This window comes from Athene noctua, chromosome 16 (genome assembly GCF_965140245.1).
Source record: "Athene noctua chromosome 16, bAthNoc1.hap1.1, whole genome shotgun sequence".
Classification (NCBI taxonomy): Eukaryota; Metazoa; Chordata; class Aves; order Strigiformes; family Strigidae; genus Athene; species Athene noctua.
The window spans coordinates 11,870,275-11,894,642 of NC_134052.1; the positions used below are offsets into that span (position 1 = coordinate 11,870,275).

At 44.6% G+C, this 24,368-nt stretch overlaps 1 protein-coding gene across 1 annotated transcript in view; it reads left to right on the top strand.

The window, feature by feature from the left end:
* Positions 1 to 973: 973 nt before the first annotated feature.
* GNAS (GNAS complex locus) overlaps positions 974 to 24,368 on the top strand; it is a 163,179-nt gene continuing 139,784 nt past the window's right edge. The window contains exon 1 of the mRNA XM_074920589.1: positions 974 to 1,357. Within this exon, the coding sequence (XP_074776690.1) occupies positions 1,084 to 1,357 (274 nt within the window). The 5' untranslated portion in view covers positions 974 to 1,083. The remainder of the gene's footprint in view (positions 1,358 to 24,368) is intronic.

Here is a 24,368-nt window from a genome sequence, read left to right on the forward strand (position 1 = left end):
ACTCCAGAGTGCAGGATGTGTGGCCAGGCCCCAGAGAGTATTAGTCATATTGTAAGTGAATGTTCAGAGCTGGCCGGAGATAAGTATAAAATACAGTATGACAAAGTTGGCAGTACAGTGCATGGAGCAGGCTGTCAGAGAGGGGGATATTGCCACAACCAGCATCATCACCCCAAGCCAGGTAAACTGATAGCAACGGAGGAGGTGAATTTGAAGTTGGTTGTCAGAAGGCAGATGTGGTGCTTTCAGAGGAGAGGAGGAGAGTGAGAGAGCAAGTTCTGTCATCAGCTGGATGACGGTGTTGGTAGAAAACAACCAGAAGTGACTGACAAATATGTGTGTGGCAGGAAGTGAACTAAAACTGGGGCATGAAAATGGCACGTGTCTTGGTGTTGAATCCTTATGGCCAGCGGCCGAGATGTGGTGGTGGAGGGGCCCAGCCAGTGTTCAGGCTGGACACGACCTGCCCCGTGGACCAGGTTTCTTCCCGCCCGCTGCAGCATCATCCCCACGACATGCCTGAGGCTGGGATGTCGCCTCAACTCCCGACCTGGACCCGTGGCTGTGGCGAGAGCCTGTCGTGGTTTGAACCCGGGACAGAGCCTCACCGAGGTCGGGCTGGGATGCCCGACAGCCGCGGTGCTCTGGGGTGCCGGGGTGGGAAGCGCCGAGCGCGGCTCTCCCGGCTCCCCCAGCCCGTGCCGTGTCCGCAGGGACGGGCTGGCCGGTGGCTTCCCCGCGGGGCGGGGACCCCGCCGGGCCGCAGCGGGACGCCGACACCTTCTCGCCGCGGGGGCTGGGGGGGTTGCGGTGGCCGTTCCGCCCCCTCCACGGCCGGGAGGCTGCGGCGGGGGCCGCTTTCCAGAGAATACGGTAAACATGTCCGCATCACGTGTGGCCGCCTCCCGCCGGCCGCGGCGCGGGGACCGGCCGAGGGGAGGGGCGGGACGGGACACCGCGCTCCGCAGCCCCGGCGGAGCGGGGCCACTTTAAGAGGCCGCCGGGCGCCGCCGCCTCGCCCTGCCCGGCCCGGCCCGGCGGAGAGCATGTCCGCGGCGCGGTAGAGCGGGCGGCTCCGGCACCATGGGGCTGTGCTACAGCCTGCGCTCCCGCCTGGCCGCCGCGCACCCCTCCGCGCCCTACGGCGGCCGCGGCGGCGAGGCGGACATCCCCCCCCACCCCTCCTCCGCGGCGGCGGCGGCGGCGGGGGAGCACGGAGACCCGCAGGTGCGGCACCGGCTGCGGCAGGACCTGGTGGCCAAGGAGCGGGCGGACAAGAAGCGGAGCAAGAGCATCGACAAGACGCTGAAGGCGGAGAAGCGGGAGTACAAGCAGACGCACCGGCTGCTGCTGCTGGGTGAGCGAGGGCGGGAGCGGCGCGGCCCGGCAGGTGCGGGCCGGCCCGGGGGCCGGTGCCCGGCGGCCCCGCGCTCGCGGAGTGGGCGGCGGTCGCGGGGGGGCCGGGGCGGGGCGCCGCGCTCACGTGGGCGGCCGCGCCCCCGCGCGTCCCGCCGCTGCCGGGGGCTGGGCGGGGGTCGCCGTCCCCGGGGGGCTCTTGGCGGGACACCCCAAGTCCCCGTCCCGTGCCCCCAGCGCCGCGCTCCGGTCCCTGCGGCGGGGGCTCGGGGCAGGGCCGGGCGGGCGGCGAATGCGGCTGTGGCGGGGGGGGCGGGTGGCCAGCCCGAGGGGGGGGCGACCCTCCGCACCCCCTAAAGGTACTGGCTGGGCCCCCACCAAGGGGCTGTGTCCGCTTCCCCCCAGGTAGTTGTTGACATAAAGCCCCTCACTGGCACCACGGGAGAAGCTCATTGAGCTGGTGCCATCCTGCTGTAAGGAGCAAGCCGAAGTTTTCCTACGTGTGTTAATTCTTTGCTGTTGCCTTCTCCACCTCTCAGAATCACGGAATGGTTTGGGTTGGAAGGGACCATAAAGATCACCCAGTTCCACCGCCCTGCCCTGGGCAGGGACACCTCCCACTAGCCCAGGTTGCCCAAAGCCCCGTCCAACCTGGCACAACACACACTGGGGAAGTTTCAGCCTCTGAGGCTGGGGCTGGTTTCATTCATCGCTGCCTTGCACTCCCATGCGCTAGCACCTGCACACTGCGTGGTGGCTTCTCTCTGCCCCTGGGCTGGGCAGGGCTGCCAGGCAGGAGATGCTCCGGCACGGTCGCAGCTCCGCACTGAGGGAAGCACCGTGGAAAGGCACCTTCTCTTCGTCAGCTTGGGTTGTGTGATGTCTGAGCTTGTCCCGTATGTGACCCCAGTGCGAACGCTCATAGAAAGCCATGTATTGGCCTTCAAGGAAGGCAAAGGGGTTTGGAAATGTTTCTACTCCCCCTTCCCCCAGCACACTGCAGGTGGAGCACAGATTGTCCTGCACAAATGGATTGCTAAACTCTAAACGCCTTGGAATAATAGAGAATATTTTCCAAATGTCTGCAAGTAACCAAGAGCCTCCTACCCCCTGAGGCGTGCATGGTACCACATGTGATAAATCGCAAGGTTTGGCCCTGATCTTTCAGTATCTGTTTGTAGCCTGTAATAGGGGAGCTGAAATTAAAGGAGCTTTAGAAGAGAATATTGGACATAATTTTCTAAGTCTTAGTGCTGAAAGTTTTTATTCTGGAAGTACAGCTTCTTTTGATGCAGTTGTAGTTAGACTGATGTAAGTCTGTTCATAAAGGTGTGCTTTCTTATGAGAAGGGGCTTGAGCAACACTTGTGTAAAGACTAAAGCTTGTATGCTGGGACTGTATTGGGAAGAAATCACACCTCTAACCAACGTGGCTTTCCTTTCAAGCGCAGGCTACACTGTAGGTACTTTATGGTTTGGTGTTTTTTTTAAAACATTTCAAGTTTGTTCTGTAGTGAACAAGTGCTTGAAGAAGGAGCTGTGAAAATTGGTTTTTCTTTGTAGATTAAACAATTAGGAAGAAAACCTGGTAGGGCTAATTTTGATGTTAATATGCAAGCCTTTAAGTCATAAAGGCTATCTGATAGGCTTCTGTATTTGCAGTAGGCAATACTTCAGTTGCTTGTTTTTTAATATTACTTCTAACATGTTTTGCCACAGAACTGGTTTCTGCAGAAATGACATTAAACATTGAGTGGGTTAAACAACATATCTTAGCAGTTTAAAATTATCTATGGTGAAGCCAACAGAGAGAGCATTCTTTGTCGAAGTACTGATTTATAAATCTGATGGATATGAGTCAGTGTTATGTTGGCAGTGGTTTATTATATTTCAGCCTGGACTTGAATAGCAGGAAGTCACTTTTTGGCCCTCTTGTAAATCTTGGGATGCCTAAGAGACCCATTTCCCTGCTTCTTGCACAGAGACTCTCAGTTTTCCAGTTAGCTTCCTTCCCTTGATGCTTCTCCCCTGCATCCCGCTGACGCTGTTACTTTGTGAAATTTCTAATTCTAAAGTGGAATAAGATGTTTGGGGCATGTTAGGTTATACTTTACATACATCTGCAGATATTGCTGCCACAGTTGAGTGTCTCTGTGCTCTGAGACTTCCCCTAGATGCTTTGGGATTGCACATGCAAATAGCGCAGGACAGTAATGCTGAATGAGGGGGGCAAGAGCATCTAGCTGAGTGTCAAGGAATTAGGGTGGGGGGGGAAAAAAAGGCTGAAGAAGTGCAGAACCAGGGATGTCTCCTCGCTTGGTGTTGAAGGCTCAGTGGCAAAAGCTGCATTAGGTACTCATGGTTTCTTGTGCTCCCAACTTTTTCAGCTGATGCGCTCCTGCAGGAGCATGTCGCTGACGTAGACAGCAAAGGACCCCACGGGTGGCTGCTCTTTCTTTGAGAATAACAGAATTTAAATGAAAACGGCCCTGATGCTTCAGGTCTGGTCTGTCCCCAAGATAATATTATTTTTAACCTATGGCTGCATTAGCTGATATGCTTTCAAGGGCTGTAAAGTTGCGCTGCAAATCCGGAGTGTTTCCTCCTATCGTGTGCTCGGCTGTACGGAATACAGGGAGTGCACAGTCACAGGTGTCTGTGCCCGCGTGTGTTTTGATGTTGTAGTGTGTATATAAAGTGCCTTACAGCTGTAGTCTGTTAGAGTATTACTCAGATGAATACTCTTTAGCACAACTGATACTTATGTTCCCATGTTGCAGTTCCTTTTTTGAAAGGAGAAGTTCCTCGCTTTATCAGAATGCTCAGGGGTGTGCGGTGCATGGGTGTAGTTACTCAATAGATATTTATATGTTCTCTTACTTGATTTTAGGTCTTTTTAATAATTTTTTTCAGTCTTTTTTTGTCACCACAGATGTGTAAGGTAAATTCCCAATTCCTGAAACTTCTCTTAATTTCAGTGGAGCAAGGATCTTGCATCTGCTCTATTTTTTAAGCAATAATCTTGCTTTGTACTTGCAGTAGACTAGTTTTTTGCTTTGTTTTTGTGAAAGGGAAATGCACAATCAGGTGTAATCTCATTGGATTTTGTTTAGTGTACTGCACAAGTCACAACTTCAAGATTACAGTAATTATGTTGGCAACGTAGTGTGAGTTCAGGGTTACTACTGGGTATTGGAGGGTGATTTTTTTCAGTATGGGGGGGGTTGTTTTTTGTTTGAGAAACAATCCTGACTCTAAAATTGGAAGTGTGTGCTTATGGGGGAAGAGATTTTAAACTTTGCCATAAAACAGTTCCATTCTGCATGTGCTTTCTCAGTGTGAGAAATGTGAGTCTTCCTCTATATTTTTTTTTTTAGACTTTACAATTCACCTTAAATTGTGTTTTTATCTTACAACAAATACATGAAAACAGGAATTGTAGCCCTGTCTGAGGGGTTTTGATGCTTTTAATAAGTTAGTATTTTCCAACAAAAACCCACTCTGTCCGAAACTGTTGCTCAGCTCTCCTGGTGTATGTGTTGCTTTACCATGACCTTCCTCTTCTTCTGTGGTCTGGTTTGCTGTAGGAGAGTGAACTTGGGCTGGTCTCTCGGTGCTTTGCCAAGCTTTGTGTACTTAGTTTTTTCACTCTCTCAGGCTGAACTCTTACCGATGTAAAAAGTACCTGTAGCTTATTCCCATATTGAAAAGGAAATGTGAATATCAGTATACTGATACAGATATATGCACTTGTCATCTTAGGTATTTATATTAAACTACAATATATTAAATAAAGGCCATTCTGAATCTTACCTACATCAGTGCTTAAGTAAAAACGTTTCTAACAGAACTATTTATCTTGGTACAAATATGAATATAGGGCATGCAAATTTGAAGTTTTTATGGGGGGAATATATTATGCAGGAAGAAAAACATACTTTAAAAAGCTAGGAAATATCAGCATGAAGACTAACCACAGTCACCCTCTCTGTGTGTATGCTGCATGGTAAGCCCCTCCATGCCATATAATTAAAGACTGTCTTGTATGGTTTACATTGTATTTTTTTTCCACAGGGCTGGTACTTCATTCAGGGCACAAGATGGATGTTGGGCAGTGAATGAGCAGCTATTCAATATTCTTATCCTCCTCATACAATGTGTCACCCTGTGCCCTATTTACGACACACCATCCATACCCTGTACTGAATAAAGAACTGTTGAACTCCTCATGGGCTTTTCTGTAGTACTGATCACTGCAGGAACGGAATGCTTCATAAATGTCAGTGCACAGCACTGCTGTTAAATGAGGTGGTATCGTTCTCCTTCTTTCATGGATGCTGGAGAGAGAAATGCCACCAAAGACTAAAGCTAAAATTGTCTGAAGCTACCACTGATTTTAAATGCCTGATCTTCACCTAATACTAATTTTTCTCTATAGTACTCCACTTTCCTTTAGTAACACTTCTTGTGTTTAGAGCATGGACCTCATGGTTGTGAACACCCTGCAGGTTAGCAAGGCGAGTTTTGGATGCCCTGAAGTGCAACCCAGGGAGCGAGAAGCACAGATGAGCACCCGCTACAGAGCTGGGTGCTGCTCGGTCGGCCGTGGCAGCTCTGCAGCAAGGAAGCTGGTCTGGTTCTCTAGGGCAGCGTTTTATGACAAATCCCACAAGACATTCTTTTTTTTGCTGCGATTCCCTATCTTGCTTACAGTGAGCTGGTTATCCTGACACTGCTTCTCTCAGGGATCAGGTGGGTGGGGAGGGGGAGACACCCAGTTATAATGAAATTCCATCTCACGGGAGCTTGTCTCTGCTGACAATAGTTTCATTCACTTACAACCAATTTGGTTTTTGTGCCCCATGTATTGTGAGCTAGAAGAGGGGGCATACACCCTGCAAAAAAGCATATGATACAAGACAGAATATACTAAAAATGTTGAGGGAACCTTTATCCTGGCACTTCCTAATTCTTGAGAACAAGATCTTTGACAGTAAACATCTTATACGAAGTTGGTATTTAATTTCCTCTTTAAGAAAAGCAGAAATAGGAAAACAAAAAATCCTGGGTTCAATCCTAGGGGACACTTATGATGTGAGTATTTTGTAATGGGCTGCTCTGCTGAACAGTTTCCCCCCCCCACCCCGCCCCACTGCAACACCAGCTCACAGGGCAGCAGTACATGGTTGTTCTCCATATGGGCTGTCATTAGTGGTGAAGGAATTATAATATTCTCCAGTAGGGTTCCCAGTAATTACCAGATACTACAAGAACACTGGGACATGGGAATCTCTGTGGTTTCCATCTGCCCAGTACTTTCCAGTGCAGACACGACGATCCTGCTGTGGACACTGGGAGGTGGTACGCTAATTATGGGTCTTCCTTTATGATGAAGAGCCTCTGCAAGGCGAGTCCTACTCTGTTCCCACTGCTGTATTCAAAATGTGCTCTATGGCATAGGCTGCTGCCTGTTCAGTTGGTAAACAGAGATCTTCTGGGGCTAGAGCATGTTCACTCTGAACAAAAATACCTGAAAAGCTTTGCAACCTTTAACAAGGCTTTACCCAGTATGCAAGCTCCAGGACCTGTGATGTGTTTTGGTGAACATTCACTGAACCTCAGAGCAATGTAATGTCTTCAGCACTGGCACCTCTATGCTTTAGATCACGTAGTAGTTTCTTTCCTGCTCCCGTTTTAAAATTTCATCGCAATAACAGGCAAACTACTCATCATTCCCTGGTTTTTTTTTCCTTGGGGCTGTTTTTTTTGGTTGGTGGGTTGTTTTTTTTTTTTTGAGTTGGTTGGGTTTTGGGTTTTGTTTTGTTTTTTTCCTTGAGAGGTCCTGACCTTGACTTTTTCCTTGTACCACCTCCATATAAACAAAAAAAATCAGTAGCCTCAGGCAGACACATGGCATGGAGAGCTTCAGCCAGCATATGTGAAGTCTGGCAAAGTTTGAGCTGCTTCAAATGGTCTGGCAATGAAAGGTGTCAGGAAACCTACAGCAGCACTGCTATAAAAGTGTTATGATGAAGGGCTGCTAATGGATGACATACTGTATTGATGCTAGAATGATGTTCTCTGTATAGAGATCCAAACTGCAAAATAATTACTTTCACAGTTGCAGCTAATGCTGAAGGGATGCTCTGTGCATGTGTAAGCCTGGATTTCTGTGGGAGGGGGTGAGGACTCTCGGGGATCCCCTGATCCCTAGGACCAACAACAGCGGTGCAGTCACACAGCAGCCTAAACGTACATCATCTCCCCTTCCCCAGCATATGTGCAATCTCTGCATTAGTGGTAATCTGTATTTTTTCTCATTAAATGCCTGGTGGGATAAAGGTCATCATCCTTCACTCTAGAGAGGCTGCAGTGATGTGTAGCCATGGGCCTAATTCCAGCGTTATCAGGGACTTTTTTTTTCAAGCTAAAACTCCACCTCAACAGTTCTTTCTTTTTGACTTTTGCTTTGTAGCTGTTTGTTGCATCTCTGTTATTCTGAAGGAAGGTAGCAGCTTTTCCTTCCCACCTGTAGAAAGGATGGCTGTGAAGCCACCACATTTCTTGCCTGAAAGAGGGCTCATCTAGCACACAAGTTAACTGGAGTCAGAAGTTTGTTATTGGGGCAGCTGAGTCCTATGAAGTTTTTCTTTGGGAAGGAGAAGAGGTTGGGGAAGGGTTTTTGGGTATGAATGGGTGGCCTGACTTTAAAGGGAAATAGAAACTTGTGAAAATCTCTATAGCTCCAAAGAGGTTACCTGCTGAGCACAGTATCAGTTTAATGGTGTGCTTAGGTCTCACCTGTGCTGTTATATTTTTAACTAGTGGCTGGCATGGTAGTCTCAAACTGCTGCTGGTTTAGGTGTAGCAGGGCTGGCAGAAGCTTGTCATCCAGTTGCTCTGTCAGCACCATCTGTTTTCAGAGCAGACAAAATGTCTTGATTGCTTCTGTGCAACTAACTGTTGGCTCCTTTCTGCACTGGGAGATCTTAAATTGAACTGTCTCCTGTGCAAGGGTTTCTCTAGACCTGGCAGTGTCATGGTTGGGAATAGCTGATGGGAAGGACCAGCAGTGAAGAAATGAGAGAGAGGAGGACTGAACCTGACCTAGTGCTTCTTAAAAGAAAAAATACTTTGGAGATAAATAAAGAAAATAAAGGAACAAGAAAATAGAGGAGACCCAAGTGCCTTAATGTTATTTATAGTTCAAACTTTACTGCTGTAATAAAGTACAATCAAACTCCTTCTGCCTGATTCATGAGGCACTTGTGAAGTTTTGGGAGCTGCCTGAAAAAATGTGGTTCAAATTCTCTCCGGCTTCTCAGCGTTTATCTCCGATGTAGGTGTTGGAGCTATGTTTGTGTTATCGTATGCTGCCTCGAAGAGGTGCCTGGGGCAGCTCGGGCAGGACTGTGAGGTGCCTCAAGGTAGAATATCTAAACTAGAGAAATTTTGTTTCTTTCCCTCAGGTTGTGTGAGAAGTAGTCTCCAGTTATGGCCACCCTGGTTCTCATACCTGATGTCTACCCATTTTTTATTTTATTTTTTTGTTAAAAGAATCTAATAATTCCCTATTAACCCCTCTTCTTTATATGGCTTCCTTGGGAAGGAGGGATGAGAAATTTCTCTTTTGAGTTTGTAGAATGCCATCCCACCTTGACTCTAAATATACGCTACACCATCATGGTCAGGCCTGTCATTATTCTGCAAAAATTTCAAGGCAAAACTAGAAAGGTTTGTGTGCGCGTGTTAGCCTGTTACTCTGCCAGTAACACTGCTGAAACTGTGTGACTGATGTTTTAATTTTTAACACTTACAAGTGTTACTGCTGAAAGCATTTGTACTAGCTGATGGTTTGTTCGTGTTCTCCTTCTTTGGCACCTCCTGTAACCTCAAGACAGTTTTCCAGAAATCACTGGCTTATTTTTGCCCTGTGTAGGGGAAGGGCTTAGGCCCCTTGAGTGTTCATCATAAATAACTAATCACTTCTTCAACATATTGTTCAGCATGGTTGGGCCTTATACTAGGAGAGAGAGAGAAATACTGGCACATCCATCCTCGCTACAGGATTTCAATCTAAAGGGTGGGCTTTATGGTATTTGTATGAGCTAATCCCCATTGCTCTATGCCTAGGTGAGCTTCTTGCATGGAAATGTGGGCCACCTTTGCACTACATTTTGATGCCTTTCCAGTATTGTCTGTCCTTGAACAGCCTCATGCAGACAATACCTTGGCTTCTAGAGCTCCACTTATGCATCTAGGTATCTAGCAAGATGCTGAGAAGTGTGTTAGCCAGCAATCCTAGCTTGATCAAAACCTGTAGTGTCAGAAAAAAGCGATTAATAGTCATCCCAACAGAAATATGGATAGTTTCTCTATGACCCTTTTGTGTGCTATGGATACCCACGCATCTCCATAAGATGTGCTCACATTCATTGAGGAAAAATGTTGAAGAGCGCAGTTCTTTTTAATTACATGCAGTTCTTCCCTGGCTCCCTTAAATTTGGGAGTGTACTTTTTCACAAATATGCATGATTTCATTGAATTTCCTTCTAATTGCTGTAATTTAAAAATGGCAAGAAAAAAGCTCGGCAATTCCCTGAAATGAGGACAACTCAGATGCTTGTCATAAGAAAGCCTGGTTACTAGGCATATAAATCCATGATGTTTTAGATAATTTGGACCTGAAGCATGTGTCTCAAGAAGGGAATTTGAACTCCATGACTTATTCTCATTGTTCCCCTGGTCAATGAAGCATTTGAGGAACAAGCCACTGTATGCTTTATAAATAGCTCACTAAAGTTTTCTTTACTTCCTCTAATGTGTTCCCTCTGCAAAGAAAATCCACAGTATCTGTGGCTGAGCAGCATTTTAGAAGATTTGCATGCCACTAAAAGGAAAAAAATATTCTCTGCATTAAGGAATGTGGTGTGGGTAGGGATGTCAGAAAGTCGCTACTATTTATTTTTCCCAGTGAAGGAACTGGATGCTGGGGAGGATGTGTCAGTTCCTAACGAGGAATAAGATGTAATTTTACAATCTACAGTCTTGCTCTGTTTAGGCACTTCTCCTGTCTCTGCTGCAGTGTGTTGGAAGAGGGGGGAGTGCTGAAATTCCTGGGAAAACCCAATTAAATTCTGATTCCAAACTGGAGGAAAACTTGGAGAGGAGGTTCCTCCAACTGAAAGACTATTCCTATGCCTTTTTCCTTTCCTAAGCACAATTAAATCTTCTTGCAAGGAGGGATTTGCGTATAGAAATCACAGACAACAAACCAGCCTGGTGCCTCCAGTCCCCTAGTATGTGTCCATCCCACAAGGCTGAGCTTGGCACTAGGCTATTAATGTATTCAGAACTGTTTTCAGAAACCAAATTCACACGCTGCTTCTACCCCAGCGCAGCTTCACACAGGTTTGTTTGTGCATATCAATGCTGCCGTAACTCATGACTTTGACCTCAAGGAAGTATATCAGGTTCAGTGGAAAAACAAATGAACAAGAGGGCCCAACCCCTCACCCATGCCAACTGTGTGCCCTGCGTGGGGATGGCATTTATCACAGCACCAGCGGGAAAGAGCTGTGGGAGCTGCTCCTGAAAATGCCCCCTGCAGCTTCCCCCATGAACTAAAGGTGGTTTATGTGTAAGGTGGAATTCTGCTAGTGTGATTGGAAAAGTGTGTTTGTGTGGATTTTCATGGAAGAGGCTCTCATTTTAAAGCACAAGTTCAGATGTGATCAGGCAGCTTTCTGATCTCTTGCTGGACTCCGCTGCCCTGGGCTGTCCTGTGCTGTGATCCCACCCCTGCATCCCTAGCAGTTCTCAGCCTGTGCCTACCACAGGCCTCCCCTGCATTAAGTTATAGGAGCACTAATGCTAAATAAGTTGCTTTTAAAATCTAATGCTTTCATTTTAGGAACACTGATTTAATTTTGAAATTCTGTGCTTGTTATTGACCACTGAGGAGCAGGTTGCATTGCGGAGGAGCCTGTAAGGCTCAGTGCATGTGTGCTGCTCCCTTGGACCATCCAGCACTGGCTACGGGGTAGTCAGGGCAGCCAGGAATGTGAGCCTGAACTATAAATTGTTCCTGTCATGTTGCAGAGATTTTAGATTTCCCTGATATACTGAAACAATTCAAATCATGGTCTTGCTACTGGTGAATGTGTGTCGTGTGCCAGCACATGCAGGAGCCAAATGGTAGTGGAAGGGATTCTCTAGGCTCCAGCTGTATGGTCTGTAAGAAAGTTGTAAAGCTTTTCCTTACGGACTAAGTTGGCACATGTTTGTGGAGAGCCCAGCTCTGTTTTCTCATAATTGCAAATCACAATAACCTCCGTTATTCTAAGTGTTCTTTCTCTTTTTGTCAATGCAAAAATAGTAGAGTACCCCAGGGATTAGGCTGTCATCTTCATCTCTGTTGAGAATGAAGATGCCCCATCTTCACCTCCATCATCCTCTACATGATGAAAGGAGTTGAGGCAGTGCAACAACTAGGCTCATACCTGTTGGTTGACTAAGTGAGGAGTAGCTACAGGTTTAATTTCAGTGTATGGGTGAGTGCACTGGCTGATGCCTGTGCTACATCTACTCACTTGGGTGCTACGCAGAGAGAGTAATTGCCAAGGAAGACATGCTTAGTATTACTCTAAGCTTCTCATATTGTCTTGCACTGTAGGAGAGAAGTTTCAGGCATCAAAGCAAGGCAACTGCTTTAGTCCCTTCTGACTCTAATTTTGCTTATGGCAGTTTGACTGGGACACCAACAAATGTGCAGTCCTGTTGCTTACTTTCTCAGAGTTTGTGAGCTCTGCTGGTTTCTTGGTGGAGATGGCAAACAGGTCTGAGTCTATGTAGCCTGGAGCACAGAGCGCTTGTACTGGAAACCAGCAACTGTGTTGCTTGTCTGTCCCCGAGCTATTACAGAGTGTGGCTGCCCAGTGGTGGTGCCCCGAGAGCACAGGGAGAGACTGCTGTGGAAATAAGAAAAAAGAAAAAGGTACTTTACAGGGTTTGTCCTCTTTCTCAGTGACACCCTCATCACACGTTATACCACAGCCTTTTTCTCTTCCCTTCCCCACCCCCTACTGAACAAAATTTTTAGTTTGTGGACTGTACTTGTTTGGGTTTGCATTTCTCCTGGTTGTTTTTTATTCTGAAATTTCAAGATTGCTGGTTAGCCGGGAGATTTTCTGGAGCGCTGGGGGATTTATAGGACTGGGACTTCACAAGGAGAGAAAACACATACACTGAGGAGAGGGGCATGCTGTTGTGAGCTGAAAATCCGCATTCAGATTTTGGTTTTTATAAATACCAATGAAAACTGTCTGCTTAAAAAAACCATACTGTCTGAAACACACCCTTGATGCTTTTCTTGCCTTATCTCCACATAGGAAATTCTCAATTTGATAGACCTGATTTTTCTCTGTTGATGAAAAACATATAACAAATACATTTTAGACTGTAAAAGTTGAAAGATATTTTCTTCTCTAAGCCTGATTCCTTAACACTGCTTGTGCTCTCATGTCTCTCAGCTTCTGTGAAGTTTAATCTCTTGTCTGGACCATTTTGTGGTTTTGGGTGGTGAGTGATGCAGGACTCCATTTGCAGATATTTCAGAAGAATATGTATTCGTTTTTAAAAGCACTTCAAATATTCACAGGAAAGATAATCCTTGTCTGTTGTTCCCCAGCACAAAAATCGAGGTAAAATTTGAGTGGATAGTCCTTAAACATTCGTACCCAAAAGTGCCATGTGCACTGCTATTGGAAAGCCAGAAGCAATTTGCAAAGCCTGCTTGATTAGCAAAGAGATGAAATGGGTGAAATTTCATACTTGGCCTTTGGATCAAACCAGGAGTTTCACTCTTGCAAACTCCACGGCAGTCCTGGTGATTTCAAAGGGATTATTCACACGAGCGAGGGCAGTGTCAACTGTCCTCTTGGAGCCAGCAGGAACAGTGAGTCACCTGTGTGCTGCCATCCCGTTGGCAAGGGGACAGCACTCCATTCCCTGGGCAAATAACGGTGACACACCATGGAATCCTGTGTAATCCGCTTCAGTATGGAAGCAGCCAATTTAGCCTAAGTATCACTATCAGGACCAAATCGGAGTTTTTACTGTATAAAGGAGTTTAAGAAAATGTTATTAGGAACTTTTTCTGCCATCTAATAATTCTGTGTTACGTTTGAGAATCTGCTGCTCCTAGTAAAGGTCTAAGCAAAAACTAAATACTGCAAAGATATTTACTGTTCAGGCTTATTTTGGGAGGGGGATGAGGAAAGGCCTGATAAGTTATGTACTTGACCACATGTAGTTAAAAATATTATTTGGAATATAAACTTCCTTGTCTGAAGACCAGCTTTATGCACGAAGTCAAAATGCACAAAAAGCAGTTCTCCTCGTGGCCTCCATAAGTATACCTTAATGCTGCTGAATCCTGGAAATTATGCAGGGCGTGCTTTTTAAATGTTGATTTTGACTTCTTGCCTGGGACCAAGTGTAAAGTCTTTCCAAGGAAATACTTAGAAGACTTGCAATGAAACCCAAAAGCTGCTGCCAAACCTTAGTTTTTAGAAAGGGGGTAGGGGGCAATCCAGACTGTTAAAAACTTCCAGTTGTTTGTAATTAAATCCACTTCTTCTGTGCACAATAAACATACACTTAGAAAAAGATCATTTTACATAATACTTACGCGGTTTAGTGCTGCTCTTCAGCTGCTAAAAATCAAGCAGTAGGTCTGCTATTTTAGTCTGGAAAGGTTACTGGAGGCTGGGAAGCCAGGACTTATGCAGCTGTGCCACCGCAGTGGCACGTCTCCACATATCCAGTGGTGACTCGCAAATCAAGCCAGGGAATCCTTTTCTCATCGTGAACCATCTTTCCCACCTCTAACTAGCTAAAGTTTGTTTTGGATTGACAGGGATGGGAATGAAGGGAAGATAAAAATATCTTGTCCGCATGCCCCTTCTTGCCAGCAGCGGCACCACTCCTGGCTTCAGTGGAAGCTATGGGATTGCAAGAACTTCTCATCACGCTGCCTGTTTCTTTGAGGGCTGGCAGGAGATGGGACCACCAGATCCTCACAGCTCTCCCCACCCTGGGGTTGGTCTACCACTGTTCATTCAAGTTTGTTTCAAGCCCGCTGCTGTCATTCATCTGGAGGATGGGATGCGTGGGGTGGAAACACCAGCAGCTCTTGCTGACAGCTACTCCTCTCCCCAGCCAGCATTCAGGAGATGCCCCTGGGGATGAAGCAACTGGTAGGTCTGTCAGAAAGCCCAGCACAGATAACACCGTGATAGGGAACAAAGAGGCCAAAGCTTGAGTGAGATTTTTGTACCCCCTTGGGCAGAGAAGCGATGCCACCAGGTTGGGGAACGTGAGAGATTCATGATGCCTCCCTCTGCTTACGTCCTGGAGAAGGGAGTCAGTTCAGGCTCCAGGGCAGTCTGTCTCTTGTCTTTCATTGGTACTACAGTCACCTCCAGTTTTATTGTTATTGGTGCTTAATGCCAGAGATCAAATTCTGTTTCTGTATATACACGTTTGTTAGGGCCACAAAAGTGCCATCACAGCTTTCAGTGTAGGCACCTTGATTTTGCCAAGCAAAAAGCCAAAAAGGTCTCTGATGTTCAGTTAATGAAGTTGCTTATAAACCCAGATCTTCTCCCTTTGTTCTTTATATGCTGTTCACTACATGCATAGACATGTTCAGGAACTTGAATGAGAGCAGAAGGCTCTTCCCACTGATGATGGACAAAAACTTTCAGAGCCCTGCCCAGTGTGTGTGACTGTGGCAGTGCTAGCTGGGGAGGGGACAACCCAAGTGTGAGTTTATCTGGGAAATTTTGTATTCACCCTTGGCAAAGGAGGGAATTTTTTTCTAGGATGGCATGAAGAAATTGTCAGTTGTTACTAGGCAGGTTGCAGGAGCCTTTGGGTGTTGTGAAAGAATAGATGTGAGGCATGGAGAGAGCAGAGAAGTGCAGCTGAGAGTTATTATCTAGTAACGGACATAAGAAAAACCATGAAGCCTTGCAGAGCAGATTTGTTCGGATTTGAGATGAAAATCCCTGCTGCTTGCTGAGATTATCCTCCAGCATATGGCAGGGAATGTAACAGAGATGTAGAATTAGCTGCTAATGATCTGGCCACCTCTTGAAAACAGATGTTTGTAGTCCTGTATAACTGCACGCTGTTTAATTTGGCTGAAATCTGGATTACTCAACAACAGGCTTGGCATGGTATTTGAATGCTTAGTCTCTTCATTTCCCATTGATCTTGCTCAGTATGGATCACCTCTTTCTCAGGAATACTGCTAGAGTAATTTTATGTGAAATTAGAATTGAGAACTCAGGAAATCATAGTTAACACGGTGATGGCAGACAGCATTAGCCAAGAGCCAGGGAGGTGGTGTGGGGAGCTGTGGTCATCTCTGTGGGCAGCCCAGTACGTCTATGTTGCACCATGGTGTTACCCTCCTACTATTGCTTGAGGATGGTCAGTATTCATTTGTAGTTTCTTTAGAGGATGACTTACTGATAGATTTCTATGGCTAATGATGCTGCAGTTGAGGAGAAATCTGCTCGTTGGTTTAAGTGTGGTGGCCTGGCTCCTGGAGGCAGAGGTGTATCATTAGTGATGTGTGGGGTTTATTTTTAGCTGGTGCCTGGCTGGTGAACGTGCATGTGTGACAGCACATTGTCACTTATTGTTTTGGCTGCGGAGGAATGCGGGAGATATGCGCAAGCCACATACAAACGGAGGACTTTATCCTTATGCAAACTTTAACACCAAACTGTAATTCAGATTTTCACATGTGCAACATGAGAAAATTCAACGTCTTTCCAGCAGAAACAGTTTCTTGTCAGTTCTTACCTTGTTAAAGGCTATTTAGTTGGTCCTTACTAAAACCTTTAAGCATCATCAGCTTGAGCATGCACCCATAAGCCATGATGCTGAACTCCCCGTCCCTGTTCACAGGTTTCAGGCTGGATGAATGAAGTGAGCAGAGCATTGTACTGGAGAGAAGAGAGGAGGGAAGCTGTGTCTGCTCTTGCCACCCCTGAAAGCTCCTGCTTCCCCCAGGTTCTCCTCCCCGGGGCCGTCAGCTGGAGTGCTCACCAGCTTGCTCCTCTGCATGTGCTCAGCATGCCGTTAGAAACACGGGGCTTGAGTTCTGTGTAGTTTACAGCTTGGAGTCCTGCAAGAAGGGTGATCTCCCCTGGACTACTGCTGATCTCAGAGGGTGTTGTCCATGACTATTTGGTCTCTCTCTTGTCTGCTCCATCTTGTTGTCCCTGTTGGGTTGCCTCTTGCTCCATTCCCTAGCACACTTTCCACAGCTGCAGTATGTCAGATCTGCTTTCAGAAAAATACGTTAGCATTTCTGAACCCTTACCGCTGACAGGATGCTTTATAAAATCTCATCTCACTTTTATTTAACAAATGACCTATCAGAACATCTTTTTTTACAACTGTTTCTCTCTGGGACTCAGTTCATTCTACAGCTGCTTTGTTCAGAGCTTGCTCCCTTCCTTCCACTGTCATCAGTATAAACTAGCACCTAGTGAACTCCTTGTCACTGCTGGGTTTTGGGTTGTCCTTTCTATCGTTGTCATCTCAGAACTAACTCAGATAAAGGGTATAAGTGCCTAATTTCCTTTCTGATGTGCCTTAAACTACACTTCAGGTCCTCTGCATCTCACTCAGCTTTTCCCCTAATCATGAAGACTGCTGAATTAATTGGCACCTCTCTTGCTGTCATGGAGTTTTCTTGGTCTTATACTACACGTGCCCAGGACTGACCAAGACAACACTGCTGCACAGGCAGATGACTAATGCAAACCCCCCTTTGTTACGTTTCCCATCAGGTAGTTTTGGTATGCCCTTACCACCCCTTTGAGCTGTTGTTCATAAATACTTGACTGATACTCTCTGTTGTTAAGGCACAGAAGTTTCTAACTTGAGGATGTAGTTTCCCCTAGGTTGTCTCTGGGGTCTATGCGTTTACTTAAGCAATCTGCTCTGATAATCTCTCGCTATGCTTACATTTCTTTATGTTCCAAATAATGCTTCCTAAGGTCTCTTAATTTACCTCCATTTGCATCACTGGAAGACATCTTCCTGGAGTTGCAAGCCTTTATTGTTCATGGTGGGGAAAATGTCATTAGTTCAGTTCATCTTTTTTCTACCCCTTCATGTTAAACTTCCTTTTGGACTTATACAGTAACAGTAAGATCTTAACCTCAACCTTTCTTTATAAGTTAGATTCTTTTGACCTGGCGTCATCTTTATTACAAGGCTTCACACGTTGCAGTACAATAATATTTTTCTTGTGGTGCAATGAACAGCACTGCAGACGCTGCTCCAGATGGGGTCATTTTTTCTCTAAATTAGCAACTGTCTTAATAGATATTTTCTGTGGCTTCCAAACTATGTGGTATTGCTTGAACGAAAATGTAATTCCACTGAGAGGTTTCAAGTCCAACTTTCATTGGGCTTCCAGAAACAAGTTTTAATAATGTATTTGCACAGTCAAAACAAGTTTGCTTGCATATTGCGTTTGCATTTTGAAGCTGTGTCTTTAGAATCAGATTGAAAATATTAATATTCTCTGGGATATTTTTCTCACAGAACAGAATTTTCATGCAGGCTTGTGTATTAATGTAAGGGTTAAAATATGGCAAATGTGTCTTGAAACAGCTGAAGTATTTCTTTGCTTCAAGAGCAGAAAGCCCAGTTCTCTGCCACCAGAGATACTACACTCACAGGGCTTCACCTGACTGGTTAATTTTTTTATCATTTTTAAAATAATCATTTGAGAATGCAGTTTTAATTTAGACAACTTGCTTCCAAGTTCAACAAAGTCATTTATTCACTTGAAACTTCTTGGAGGGGTGAAGAGGACTGTTTTATACAAGCCAGCCACGCTGTGGAGTAGCAAGCAAACTCCTTTGTGGTGGTTGCTTTAGCGAGACATGAGTGGACTCTTGAGAACATTTGCTGGAGTTCTCCTTTGTCACAGACAAACATAGAAAATGCAGTAAATCATGAAAAATCCACCAGGGTATACTACAAGCATTAGGATCACAAGCACCTTCTTACAAATTTAAAGCTCTATGGGCAAAAAATAAATCAAGAAGCCTCAAAAACTAGGGGGTTTCTGAGAATCTCTGGGGAAGTGATCAAGGGGCCAGACTGACCCCCTGCAATAGTAGGGATGTTGATAGATGAAATATGAGAGAGGCCCTAATAGAAAAGCTGAGAACAAGAAATTCTGAGGGTTGTTTTGTTTTGTTTTAAAAAACCTAAACACCTTTGACAAAGACAAGGGGTATAGTTCCATATAATCCTAAACCCTGAATTTTTTAACACTTGCAGCAGATCTAACTTGGTAATTGTCCTTCACTGGGGAATTAGGAGTTCATCCGTGAGACACAGGAAAACGTTGGAGGGCACTCGTCAAGGTTTGTTCAGAATGGAAAGCATTCAGTAACCTGACAGGGGTATGGCCTGTGGAATGCTTAACACCAAGGAAAACTGCCCCTTGAAAAACCTGGAGGGTATGGGAACCCTGCACAGGGTGAGAATATAGTTCGTGGTAAAGCTGGTTTTCCCTGAGTGAGTGGCAAGACTAATAATATCAGACTGGCATACTGGAAAACCACGGATGTTGGTGATTACAAGAAAAGTGAGGATTGGTCTTGTGCCACTGGTAGTCAGTGCAGTGCCTAGGTGTAGCTACTTTGTGGGGTTTTTTGATTTTTTTAATCCTCAGGCTTCAAATAATCTTCATTAATAATAACAAATAAGCTTTATTATTTACAATTTTATACAAATGAGTGATATTTTTTTTTTGTTATACTGATTGCTGTTTGGTAATCCATATGATAGTGAAACTTTATTTTGACTGCTTGAAAGCTCTTACTTAGTTTTCAGAATATTGATTTCTAAATAGTTGAATTTAATTTATTTCGGAGAAATTCTAAGATTTTTTGGATGGTTATTCACCTAATATTATTGTCATGGTCCATAGCTAACAATTAAACTTAAACCTGTGCAGTTTCCAAGTCTTTTAAGAATGTGGGATCTGTCTCCTGCTTTCGAGATGGAGAGTCTGCAGTTCAATCCCATCTTCTTACAGCTCTGTCCATCCTGGCACGTCTGTCCTGAGCCATCAGTACACTCAGGCATTCCCTCTGCTAGGCAAGTTTTTTTTTAATGCTAAAACCAGAAAGACTGTTCCAATTTTTTACAATTTCATCAAGTAAAAGGCCCTGAACCAACTTCAAACCTTGCCCTGCAGCATTGCAACATCTGTGCTTTTGAGGATGAGCAGCTATTGCCCAGTCTGTGATTCACATGCTACGTTCCCGTGAATAGCCTGGTACAGGGTAGTGTGCTCCAGTAAAAGGCACTGGGCAAGACTTGATTCTGAGCAAGAATAGCTCTTTGTGTTTGTGCACTCAGAGTCGAGCACATTTTGTGTTGTAGTACAGAAGTGGCTCATCCTTTCATGCTGGAGGCCTGTGAGATGCAGTTGGAGCTATTGTGTTTCGGGAGAGAAAGTGGGATTTTTGTGTAGCTGAAGTGCTAAAGCTGTGCCTGTGGGGTAGGAGGGATCCCTGCCAGCTCCCCATGGGAACAGAGCTGGGAGTGCATGAATTCCGTACGTCTGTGGGGACCGTTTGGTTCAGTTGAGTTCTCTTGTGAAGATGTCACAAGAAGAGTACGTGTCTTGGTCATTAGGATATGTTCATGTTGAATTTTTAGATGAGATTTCTATTACTGTTTGGCTTTATCCTCCACCAGCATCCCACTGTCACTTGGATAGCAGCAGTTTTCTAGTACTTCCTGAAATTCCCTCCAGAAAGAGATGATGTTACATCTGACCCAGATGCTTACGGAAAACAAAGGGTCTCAGTACAGTGAGTTCTGGGAGAGACCCTCACACACAGGAGCTAATCATGGCAGTGAGGACAGTGTTGGGGGAAGGGGGATTTTCCTGACGTTAAGTAACAGCTAAACACTTAGGTTTTAATTAGTAAGGGAGAGCCTAATGCTGGCTGGCCTTATTTCCAAGCTGGACCTTTCCATTTCTCAAGTGGAAGTGGTGTTCTTGGACCTCTAAAACCTCCAATATATTTTCACCTCCTGTCCTTTGACTATGGATTGTGGCTCTAAGGACAGCTGCCCTTGTTTCAACCAAGGCAGAGCTTCTTGCTGCTGATAGTTCCTGGCTTTGTCTGTGCTTCCTAGACATGGTCTGATAGAGGTTCTGATGATCTAAGTTATAAGTAGGAATAAGTCTCAGTACAAAAGATAATTAAGTGGACTTTTGTATTTTCCCAACTATCCCCTGTGCATAAGTGTGGACTAGATGGATAACAGCAATACTATGCAGATCTCTTTGTCAGGTATTACTTTTAACAGCTTGTCTGCAAAAAGTAGATGCATGGGATGAAATAGAAGGCTCCTACTTGCTCAATAAACATTTAAAAAGTTAGTTCTGGATATTATGAAGATAATTTTTCAATGGAAAATAACTGGCTGAACCTACCATGATAGTGTTTCCAGCAAACTAAATGTGGTATAAAGTTCACATTTACATTTCTTTTTATAGCTCAGAGGGTCTCATCTTAAAGGGGGTTTAATAGGTGCCAAATGTTCTCAATATCTGTCAAGGTCAATTACAGATGAGGTCTTGTGGTTTGGTGGTTGTTTTTTTTTTTTTTTCATGGAGCAGGAAACGTGAAGCATCTTATTGGAATTGTTCCTAGAAGGTTTGTACTTAGCAGATATATGAGGTTTTCATATGTCTTTGTGAAATGCTAAGTCTGAAGCTCAGCAAATTAGCATGCTGACTGTTAACGGAAGATTCCAGCTATGCTGGTTCGGCAGGAAAAGATAGGAGATTGAAAGATTTCCAACCCTGCCAAATGGAGATCTCTTGGTAGGTAAGTGATCCCAGGGAGCAGCTCGGCTGTCGGTCTGCCTGCCGTCTCAAGTCGCGTTGAGCCTTCTCGAGGGCTTCAGCAAGCCAAAACTCAAGTGTAAAATGTGCTGCTCTGGTTTCCAACTATAAACACGGAGATCAATATCATGTCACAACTAGAACTGTTAAAACGGGACATGCACTTTTCGTTATTACTTATTTTTAAAGCTTAACTCTTACTCAACTAATCACAGAACACTATAGAAGAAAGGATTCGTTCATTTGCATATGAAGTACTGAGTTATTTGTGATCTATTCTTTGTTTTCTTGACAAATGTGGATTTTACGACATCTTTCTTTGATTGCTTTCCCTTTATTAACTTTGTCCTTGCCTTTTTACAGTTGAAGATGATTTTTGCATGTAAGTAGTAATCCTTAGATGAATGTATTCTTACAGGACTCATGCTGTAGTTGTCTCTTATCTTTGGCAAAACAGTCTGTATACTTTAGGATGTGTTGTCAAGCACACCTGCTTTATGGTATTTCTGCTTTCTCAAAATTAAGGGCAGGCATTTTCTGAAACACTGGCAAGGACATCTTAAAATATTCTTAACAACACAGAGAACTGTTGAATAAAACGATGCGGAAATACAGTGCTGCAGGAATATTAAAAAAAGTTGTGAAAGTTCTTTTCAGTCTTCACTGTTTCCCTTTACTCCTTTTCTGTTAAGCAGTCAGTATTAATTGAAAGTTCAAATGCAAATTTGTCAGTTTTCTCCCCCCCAATATATTTTTTTGTGACAGCCAGGTAATGAAAAATATTGAGCATACTGCTCAAAATTGAGAAAGAGAACAAAATATGAAAGTTCTGTGATTAAAAAAAGGATGTAATCAAATGCAACACTCCATTGGTAGAACTTCTGAACAGAGAGTTTTCTCAGGCTGGCAAGTTGTAACTTCAGTCAAAAGACTGTTTTTCCTCCAGCCTGTTTCACATCAGAGCAGGAAGCAAATGGGGGACTAGTGGCATTAATTCAGAAAAAGCTGAAACTTTACTATAACCCATGGAGAATGTAGGTGTCCATGACCCAACACTGGAGGTAGATGTGCACCTGAGGTAGAATCTCAAGAAAATGATTACTGATATGTGTGGATCTTGGATCTGGCACTAAGCATCCCAAACTGCACATCAGCATCCTGCAGGACCTGGCTCCAGCAAGATGGAAGGTGGGAAGGATGCAGTGCAGGATGTAGCAGGTAGAAGGTGCAGGAGGGATGTGGGTTTATTTTTAAGGGCCAAGGAGCCTTTGCAGGGAGGATGCTATTGAAGGCCAGGGAAAACAGAGCAAAACAGTGTCATCAGTCTGCCCATAAAGGACTACAGCAACTCATGTATCTCCCTTAAGTTTGCATCTTCATCCCCAATTATTGTTTTTTTTTTTTTTTCCATGAATAGACATGATTTCTCACAGCTTCTCATTTGACCTAGAGCAAATAAATTATATGGAAAAAACCCCACTTCTGAATTAAACTGTTTTCTTGTTCTACTTCCACTTTATCACTTTGTGCAAATATTGGAAAGGATAACTAGGTGCTAACCTTGAATGTTAAATGTTAGTCCTAACTTCTGCTCATTGTTTACCAAAATAGTAGGGCCACTGTGTAACTGCAATAGTGTGTCAACACAGGTCTTTAACAGAAAACTTTAATTCATAATAAAACGAAGAGATTTTTAGGGTGAGTTAAAATTATTGCAGCAGCGCCCTCAAGTGCTGCGACACTTTAAAGGTCTGATGGTGTCTCCCATACGACACTGGGTGTTTATTTGTTGGGGCTTGGTTCTTTAGAGTGTTCAGCCCAGTATGAGCAGATAAGTTATTTTGGTGTAATTTTGAGTACTCGGACAAATCTGGGAGACTATTAATAATAGCATGAAGGGAAATGTGCTCGTTTGGGAAGGTTTTTTAGTTGCTCTGTGGTAAGGAAGGTGTTGTCAGGAAGTGATGGTAGAAGGAGTCCTGGGCAGTGGAGCTTTCAAATCCGTGATGGGCCAGGTCCTGCAGGATGCCAGTTTGTAGTCTGGGATGCTCGGTGCCAGCAGAGCCCAGTGCATAGCTTTATAAACCATTCCTCAGCTCCCATGGCCCTTTCTTAGTATAGGTGGTGGAGATAACAGAGCAGAATCTTCTCCAGTATGACTCATTACCTTAACAAAGAATTTGGTACTGGGATAACAATGTCTGGGAGGCTGTGGACCGGTACAATATTTGTAATGGCATAAACTGTATGGATATAATTATGGCAGTATAAAGCAACTGTGGTCTGCTAGAGGTGTTACACCTTCCTAAACATACTGGCATGACTACAACTGTGCAAGGAGCCTATAGCCCCTGGACTCATTGGACTGTGGTTTTGCCAGCAGAATTCCAGCTCTCCTTGAGGCAGCTGCTGGAGGGAGCCCAGGTTGCAAGCCTGCTCTTCAACTTCTGAGCAATAAAGCCACAGTTGCTCCCAAAACTACAGCATCTATTTTAGCAGTCTGACAAAGCTGGCTGTGTGATTTCCTCCATTCTCTAGAATTCCCTTCTGTTCAGCTCTCTACCTCTTGTGTCCCAGCACGTGTGATCAAAGCAGGTTAAGTCATCTTTGTTCAAAAGCAGAATCTCTGAGTGATACTGGTGTGTTTGCAGAAACGAATTCAGCCTGAGAGAATGATTCCACAGGGGTAATGCAATCATAGCACTAGTAATTACCTGGATCCACAAAATGAACTTTTGAGGCACTGCTGAGAACAGAAGGCATCACTTGCAGTGCTCCCCTGGTAAAAATAGTGCAATGCTCCCCTGCTAAAAATTTCTTTCTAATTCTTGAGGATTATTTTTGTAAAGATAATTCAAAGTCTCTATATTTTTTGCAAATACTATTCAAATGTCTTTTATAGTGTCCTTTTGTGTGGGTTTCTCCAGATCCAGCAGGAATAGCATTTGCAATAGTGATAGCAATCTGTGGAATGAAGAATTGCAACATTTGGGCCATACCCACTCTTAATTTGAGTCTTGAATGAGTATTTCTAGACT